Genomic DNA, 8,978 nt, shown 5'->3' on the forward strand with positions numbered 1-8,978 from the left:
ATTTTAAACAAAATCCATAAAAAGAAGCATGTGGGGCTAATGGATGAAATTATACTTTTAGAATAATTATGAAAAGATTAGAGGACTTTAGCAGGCTCAGAAGGGACAAAAAAACGTCTTAAAACCACCCAGTTACCCTAGTTACCATTAAACATTGAAGTCAAGTGTTTCCACAAATGCTCTCGGGCTCTGCACATATTTTTCTCCTAACAGCCAGACGGCCACAGACTGGTCTAACTGACGAGGTGGGCCTCTCAACCGAGAGAAGGTACTCCTTAACGACAGCCGAGTGCTGCAGTAACGGCTCTAAGAGCTGCTGCTCTGCTCTCCAGATCTGTCTGGTGGATCATATTCTCGCCTATTGGGTTCGCCTCAGCTCGGGTTTTCAGTCTGGGTGCAATAAAAAGTAAAAAAAAAATACGCGTTATTCTCCGTTATTTTTGAAGTAGCGTCTCACTGTAGCAGTAAATCTAAGATTATAATTAGTATTTGTTTATCACATGTGGTTAATTTATATATATGGGACTATTTTTATAATCCAGCATCACAACACATCAGCCAGTCTGGAGCCTCTGACCAGTTTTAGTTTCTCCTTCTTCCTCTTGCCCGGCGCCGCCGACCCTGAGGAGCTGGGGCCCGACTCCTGGCCCACCGCGTTGCCGTCGTCGTCCACATCGCCGTCGTCGTCGTCGAAGCACCACTCGGGCAGAGCGGGAGCTGGGGGCGTGTCCTCTTCCTCACCATAGCGACAGAAAAGCTCTTTGAGGTAGTCTCCCTTATAGATCCCAGGAGCCCGAGCCTGGGCGAAAGCAGCCACAGCTGCCTCGATGCTGATAAGAAAAGAAAAAAAAAAACAGATGGGGAGGGTTTGTGTTTGGTAAAAACTCACCCCAGGCAGGAAAGTAAATAAAAACTTTATATCACCAGTGCAGTGATGTTAAGTTTTCAAAGTGATGTTTAATCAATAATTCCTATATTACAGATGATGACTGGATTTGATCAAAGCATCATAATCATTTTGCAAAAGGTTGAAGTGTATTCAAATTTAGTTACAGTTTTTTAAGGCTGCAGCAGAGGACTGATTTATACATTTTAGCAGCTTAAGGCTACAACACGGCTCTTATTGTCAGTATAAACACAAAGGAAGTTGTATTCATTTTAAAATTCATGAATTTAGGCTCCAACACATTTATTTTGGAGCAGTTTGGGTTACATAGTGAAACAGAAGGACCTTCATTAATAGAGGTGGTGCTGCTGTGGCCTCAATTCTAAAACCATTCATTGTTCTTCACCTCTTCACAGCTCATCAGCCTAAACCCACAATGCATTGCTTTGGAAGTTTACATAATAGACCAGCATAATGTAGACCATAGTTGGAATACTCTGGTTTGTTTTGCTTCGTTTTATATATATAATCCCCTTCTCACCCTCCGTGGGTGGTCTCTCTCTCTCTCTTTCATCCTCTGAGCTCGGGTCCTCTACCAGAGGCCTGGGAGCTTGAGGGTTCTGCGCAGTATCTTGGCTGTGCCTAGAACTGCACATTTCTGGACTGAGATGACCACAGGCACCACTATGGTCTTCACCTTCCAGGCCTTCTCCAGATCCTCTCTGAGGCCCTGGTATTTCTCCAGTTTCTCCTTTTTCCTGATGTTGTGGTCACTTGGTATTGCTACATCCACCACGACGGCTTTCCTCTGTTCTTTATCCACCACCACAATGTTCGGTTGGTTCACCATTATATGTATGTGTGTGTGTGTGTGTGTGTGTGTAATTCTCAAATATATACTCAAATTTTCTCTTCACTGTCTAAGTCTTACCACAGTTTCTCAGTTGAATTTTGATCTGGTCTTTGACTGGGCCATTCTAACATCATTCTGAATATACCAAGATTGCATATATTCACAATCCTTCCTCTTCGGAAGTGAGAGTGCTGCCCACCACAAATGTTGATCCGGGCGGAACACACGCGCTAAATAATAAAACATAATTTAACAAAGTTTCGAGGCAGATTAATTTTCCTCTAGGAATTTTAATCATCGAGGTACTCGAATCATTCGAGGAATCGTTACAGCCCTATCTGATGTTGCTACCCCAACAGAGGACGGCAGAAGGTTTGATTAAGTTTCTCTTTGCCTGGTCTGTCAGTTTGATTGGGTGACCATTTCTTTGTAGGTTGACAGTTGTGTCATTCTCTATTCATTTTTGACAGGCTGAATAGTAAAGCATGCCATGCATTTCAGATTTTCACGTAAAACTATGAATCATTTTTTTCTCTTGTTTACCAAATATTTGTCTTTTTATGTTGGTTATCAACATAAAATCTCACAAAAATACTTTGAAAATTATGTCTGTACATGACAAAATGTAAAAAAAAAAACTTCAAGGACAGAAATCTGGTATCTAAAAGTAGAACAGAAGGCTTTTCTCAATGGCTTCATGGCTTTATCAAGACTTTAACCTACCATCTGCTCTAATTTATAATAGGAGACGTGGCTAATCCAGTCACCTGTCAAGTCATTTTTATTTTTTACCTGCTTGCCCTTTAACAAACAGCCTAAAGGGATGCCTTCCAACATGGCTTTGTGCAACATCTGGTGTAACTGGGCCAAATCCTGCAATTATTATGATAGATTCTAATTTAGCTTTTACAGCCTAAAGAGGCTATTTTTCCTCCACTTTGAGCTCCTTAGGGTATAAGATATTGGTTAACAGCAGAAACCTCCAAAATTAAAATTTTACTCAGAACAAACTGTGTTTTATGTTTTAAAGTCAGGAGTTGCACTCTCATCTTAAACCGTGGATATAAACAAAAAGAAAAAAATGACTTGGCATTCACTTCATCATAGATAAACTGTTATTGTAGGCCTAATCGCACATTAATGAAAATTCAATTTCTATTTCCAGCAACAATCCAAAAATAACAGATAAATAAATAAATATGGACCACTGTTGACAGTTTCAGAGCTGAATTATCTTTCAACACGTTAACAGTGGATGACAGCTGAAAACGGCCTGAGAATATTCATTTCACAGGAAACAGTGGGAGGTGGGAGGGTTTAATTCAGCCCCCACATCTCCAGAGATTCTCCATCTCAGAGCAGAGACGCACCCCCAACCCCCTGCCGTCCTGCCTGGCTTCTGGAAACCATTTCCATCTCTGAAAAAAGGGGCCCGGTCACCGCTACCTGGCCCGGCCTTTGCGATGCTCTGTGTTGATTGGTACTGACAGAGTGCACTCATGTGGCATCACACATTCTGTAACCTCTCAGAGACAAAAAAGGAAAAAATAGAAAAGAAAATAGCACAAAAGGCAAGCTGAAGAAAGACTGAAATTGCTGGGAGGATGAAACTGAAGTAATGATGCAATCCACTGGAGAGACTCTGCTGGATAGTCTGAGTTATCAAGCGAGACGACTGCGAGCAGCTCACAGGTGTACGGGCGCACGCTCGGGGTCCTGGGTCCTTCTGTAATCCTGCACTCAGACATCTGAGCGATCACAGCGTCAGCTCTTACCTCCAGTCCATCTTCTCCACCAGGTACGCACATATCAGAAAGCCCGTCCGATTGAAGCCATGCGTGCAGTGCACTCCTTCAGGAGACAGAAAGATGTTGGGAAAAAACAGCAAATTAAATGTGCGGAAGATGCAAACTTCTATGCAATCAGAGAAGTACACCTTGCAAAGCACCATGGTTAGAAGTTGTTATTTATCTTTAGAGTCTTGATAAAGAATAAAGCAAAAAAAAAAAAAAAGGCATGTTATCCCCTTTCTGTTCGTGTCAACATCTCTGAGATGGGTCCATGTTTTGAGAACTGGAGTGAATTGTCTCAGAGGGCTTTCTGACTTTATACCTACATCAAGAATCTGCCTCAAACCAGCAGCTGGACAAACACAGGAGACTCAAAGATGTGTGAAACATTTAAGGAAATGAGGCATGAACAGAAAATGCTTAATAAAAACAAACAATGAAAACAAACAAAAGCAGAGACATTTATCCCCCCACATGCACCAAATTTAAGAAACTAGTTCTTTTTCCCTTAGCGAGGTGTACAAAAGCTTTGAAATGAAATAAAATGAAAGTTGTCTGGACTAGAAGTTGTTCCTGTTAGGAGGTCTGACTGGCCTTTATCAACCCAGCTGTTTCAATTGGACATGTGTTCTGCAGAGAAAGCCAACCCTGATTACCAGCTAAAGACAGGATGTTGTTGAGATGACGATCAGACACTCTGCTTTAGTGCTCAGGCTACTCGATTTACAAGGCAAGGCTGAATTTGTAGGCAAAAAGTCAACGAAGAGAAAGTCGAGGTGTAAGAGAGCCCCCTGCTGCCAATAGCGTGAAACTGCATGTCTTCGCAGACATTGATTGGGACATGGCAAGAATTATTTCTCAACTAAATGATTCCTTTTGTTGTTAATTACTTATTCAGACACTAATTGTTTTACTAAAATAAAAATGAAATAAGCAAAAAAATAGTAAACGATAAAAAAAATTAAAGGATCTATGAAGGCACTACATAAAACAAAAGTCATAAAGCAATACAATAATAGCCCACACACTGGCATTTTCAGTTGGAAAGAAAAAATAATTTAGACACCAACTGATGCTCCTTCACCCACAATCACCTACACAATGTTCACCAGGAGAGCTGTTTCTGTTGATAACTCCTACGCTTTATTACAAATTAATATGATACTGACTTCCACAGACAGCAAACTGTTTTGGGAGTGTGTAAAATTCACCCACTCTCTTTACCACTAATAAAGAAAAACTTCACCGGGGTGGCTTATTCTGCGTGGCTCTACAGACAGAACAGACCCCAATAAGAGCCTGATTGATGTGTGTGAACAAATATGCCAGTAAAACATATGAAAAACATTAAAAGGATCATATTGTATAGTAATGCTGCCCTCTGCTGTAAACAAATGGTAGTGCTTCAAAATAACACTGCATCTTCTCCATAATCTAACATCCACTGTAGCCCTTAAGCCATATCTTTAATTTTCAAATGAACTTCAATTACCTTCTTGAACATGAATAACATAATGTCTACAAATATGCTAAAACAAAGTCTAGATTAAGTTTTTGTAAACTTTATTAAACGTACTGTAAACCGCAGGATATTGCAATAAGAGTTTTCCCCAGAATCAAACTACTGAAGATGATTAGAAATGCAAAATAAACAAAAATAAATAAAAATGAAGTAACACTGACACAAAACTGTTAAATTATGCGATACTAAATAATTATAGTACAAGCTGCCACACTAAAAACTAAACTGAGAGGGTTTGAATGAAGGTTGTAAATCTTTCCCCTTAACTGGGAAATAATTCTTGAAAACATTATAATGTAATAACAATTATAACAAGCGCAGCAAAAATCAAAACACCAAATAAAATGCATTTCTTTATATTCAGGTGACACCAGATATTTTTACATGCAGCAAATTAAATGGATGTGCAGCTATTTTTTTTCTACCTGCACAAAGTTAAATCAAAACAAACTCTTTTCTTTCAGGTCAGTTAGAATCAACAAAATGATTTCTATTTGCTAACGTAGAGAAATTAGAGAGAGAATAGGCCAGACACTTATTAATTAACATCTTCAAAATCACAAGCTTATATATATATATATATATATATATATTTTTTTTTTTTTTCTCAGTTTTTGCTAGCATTGCCTTTGAACTGTGTAACGTTCTCTACTGGAAAGATGGCAGGAAAATAACCAAGAGAATGAATTGCCAGAGATGGCTTACCGATCAGTTCTGTGGGGTTCTTCTCTATGAAGTCCTCACAGAGCCTGATGAACACTGCAGTTGTCTCTTTAGAAGGGCATTCCCCGTGGCTTTAAACGCACAGAACAACAAACTCCAGCGCATTAAACACAGACACAACACCAACACTTTCAGCTGTTTAGATTTACAGTGAAATCTGCTCATACCCTTTGCACTGGAGCTTCAGATACTTAATTCCTTCTTTCTCAATATCGTTGCGGTCATAAAAGCGAGTAGTGTTCGTCAAATCTACGAGCAAACCCATTTTCACCTGAGGAAAAGACAGAGACACAGTGAAGCAATGGGTTTCCTTCTCAATATCAGTGCTTTTGTCTTTAGTAATTTCCTTACTTTGAGACTTTTTAAATAGTTGGACAACATGCTCGGATGAAATCTGTTCTCCTCTGCGACTTGGTCATCATACCTAGGACCCAACATCGTTTTCATAGGCAGGAATTTACCTAGGGAAAAAAAAAATCATTAAACTATTGCCAATAAATGTTAATTCAGTAAAGTCACTTTTTTGTCAAATATTTTTAATTAAGGTGCTATCTTGAGCTACTATGCTGATTTATTTTAGCTCAGCTTAAGGAGATTATCTCAACACTTTAATGTTCTTTCTTCCTCATATCTTAATTGTCTTTGCTGTGACTTGTGTTGGGGTATTTTAACCGCTTTTTCTTTTTGCTTCTAATAGATAACCATCTGCTTCTGATGGTGCTTTTTTGTTTTACTTTGGTGTTTTAGAGTAATCTGTTCAGATATTAAATATTTATTCTTTTTAGTTCAGGGTTCTTATGTATTATTCTTTTTAGAACTCCAGATTTTATCACAATGTAATTGTAAATACAAAACATCCTTATGAACGTATAAAGTCATAAAGATGGGTAGAATATTTTTATTATTTTTTCTCATCTTCATTCTCAGGTTGTGAAGAAATACAAGGTTTTTTTTTTTTTTTTTTTACTTAGATTTGCTTTCTCCAGATGGAGTGGTGGAGTAGATGGATATTCTACCACAAAACATCCCTATTACCACTGTCATATCATTAAATTAACAATTAATCATTGATTATTAATTGGATTAACTGAAATCCATTGCTTCTAACCCTAAAAGCCAGATTATTCTGACCACAGGGTGAAATTAAGATTTTGCAAGACATTATATCAAAAACCTTCTGGGCTAATGCTACTCATTGCAAAATCCCCAGGATTCCACACTTGAGATAAATAGCAGAAACTGAAAATTGAAAGCTGTGCAGTGAAACGTTTCAGGGAAATGCACTTGTGTGCACCTGTGTAATAAACGTTAACTGAATTTGTGTGTTAATAGCTGCAATTCTAGGCAGATGAGTTTCTGGCACTTCGTACAAGAACAGCTCTGTCCATCGTGCACCATGCATAGCCTCGGTTTGTTTTGACACGTGATACTAGGAAGCTTGTAGACGGAAACAAAATGTTTAAAGCAACTTGTTCCCAATTGAAAAATATTGCCCATGAATACCAATTTGGTTTAAAAGCACCACCGAAAGCCACTACATGCGTATTTAATCTGCACGCCCTTAAAGGTGGCATGTGAGAAGCGTCACGCCAGACTTCATTGAATAAATCCGGAAAATTCACTAGGTATACAAAAAACAACAAAATCCAAATGCAAATTTAAAACATATCAAGTTTATGTAATTTTGTAAGTGAGCTATGGAACTCGGCGGTAAACTCACTGGTTTATTTACCAAATATAGCTCTTTCACTTGGATAGCACTGTTCACTCACATTCATGTAAGCCTTCTAAGATAAACAACAACAAACTGAGACAGCTAGTTTTTCTAAATTAACTTCAACTTCATTTTTAGAGAACGCAGCGAATCTAGCACTATCCACATGTTATTTGGGCAAACAAGTTAATTCAGTTTACATAGCTCGCAGAAGATGACATTTAAAAAAAAAAAAAGCCCATATGTATGTAATATATGTTATTTACCTGCCAGAGGCTGCCCTCTCCTGGGACAGTTACGCCATCGAGGAGGGGGTCCAGTGTGCGACATGTTAAGAATAGACTTGTAAAAATCTGCAAAACCTTAAATAAGTATCCGTCGGTCACAGACCTCTGATCCCGGATTAAGACTACACTCGAGCACCGCGGCTTCAAGGCCCAGTAGCTGCTAATTCAAAGGGATCAGCCAACAAGTTTAAGCCCGGGCAGCATTCCGACGGGCGGGAACGAATTTAAACACAACATGGGCTGTGAAGAGTCAATGCAGTGCACCACCCGAAAATTACTTCTCTCTTTCCAAGGTGTTTTCTTTCTTTTTAAATCCACATGGTAAGAAAAAGGCAAGCATTACTTCACTGGGTTAGCTTGTGCTAAATTACAGAGCCAAGCTCCTTCTTCTTAGTAATATCTGCGATTTAAGGCAGATAGGCTGTAATGCTGCCACCTATTGATACATTTCAGAATGACATGAAGCACAGTCGCGCACTAAAGCTAAAGCTTATGACTTCATGTGGAATTTTTCGTTACATTCAATAATTAATACACTATATTGTTAAATTCATTTATTTTTATAAAAACATGTTAAGATTTCATTTAACTGCACGCAGCGGCTGACATGGAAACAATTTTGTTGTCCAATGGCAATAAAATTCATGAATCTAAACTGAACGTGAGATTAAAAAATGTATCAGTAAATGACAACACAGCTAAAACCAATTCATAGTCAATAATATTAAAAACAACAGAATAAGGATGAAATTGAGTATGATTAAAAGAGGAAATGCTCTTTTAAAACATGTTATGCAAACAATATAAGAAAGTTGCAACAAATACTAATTTGGATTTAAAAAAAAGAGAGAATGATTTTGCCATACATTGGTGGAGAATAGCTTGAACTCGGTGTACAGCTTACCCAATCGAATGTCAGTGGTATTTTTTTATTACATCATAATGCATGCAGCAGGACAGGTGAAATTAAACTAATAAATTAATATGGTTTTGCAGGCAGCAGAGTGGCACTGTTGACTTGCAGAAAACAGATCATTGGTTCAATGAATGGACATGTTTAACTATGTACCTACTTTAAGAAATGAATCCATTAAGAATATGTTACCGGATAAAGTCTAAGTTTTGAAGTAAGTTTTCTGTTACAGTGTGTTTTGATTATGACCATAATTTCTTTCATGTCTAATTTTAATAACAGAAGTAGAT

The 8,978-nt window shown here is 38.1% G+C and overlaps 1 protein-coding gene across 1 annotated transcript in view; it reads right to left on the reverse strand.

Moving 5' to 3' along the window:
* Positions 1 to 8,183, reverse strand: part of rngtt (RNA guanylyltransferase and 5'-phosphatase) — an 87,683-nt gene extending 79,500 nt beyond the window's left edge. The window contains exons 1-6 of the mRNA XM_015057527.1: positions 7,755 to 8,183; positions 6,126 to 6,235; positions 5,942 to 6,045; positions 5,757 to 5,845; positions 3,515 to 3,590; positions 578 to 830 (exon numbers count right to left, since the gene is read on the reverse strand). Coding sequence (XP_014913013.1) covers positions 578 to 830; positions 3,515 to 3,590; positions 5,757 to 5,845; positions 5,942 to 6,045; positions 6,126 to 6,235; positions 7,755 to 7,818 — 696 coding nt within the window. The 5' untranslated portion in view covers positions 7,819 to 8,183. The remainder of the gene's footprint in view (positions 1 to 577; positions 831 to 3,514; positions 3,591 to 5,756; positions 5,846 to 5,941; positions 6,046 to 6,125; positions 6,236 to 7,754) is intronic.
* Positions 8,184 to 8,978: the final 795 nt, after the last annotated feature.

Source organism: Poecilia latipinna, unplaced genomic scaffold (assembly GCF_001443285.1).
Source record: "Poecilia latipinna isolate Pla-1442-1.1 unplaced genomic scaffold, P_latipinna-1.0 Scaffold61, whole genome shotgun sequence".
Lineage (NCBI taxonomy): Eukaryota > Metazoa > Chordata > Actinopteri > Cyprinodontiformes > Poeciliidae > Poecilia > Poecilia latipinna.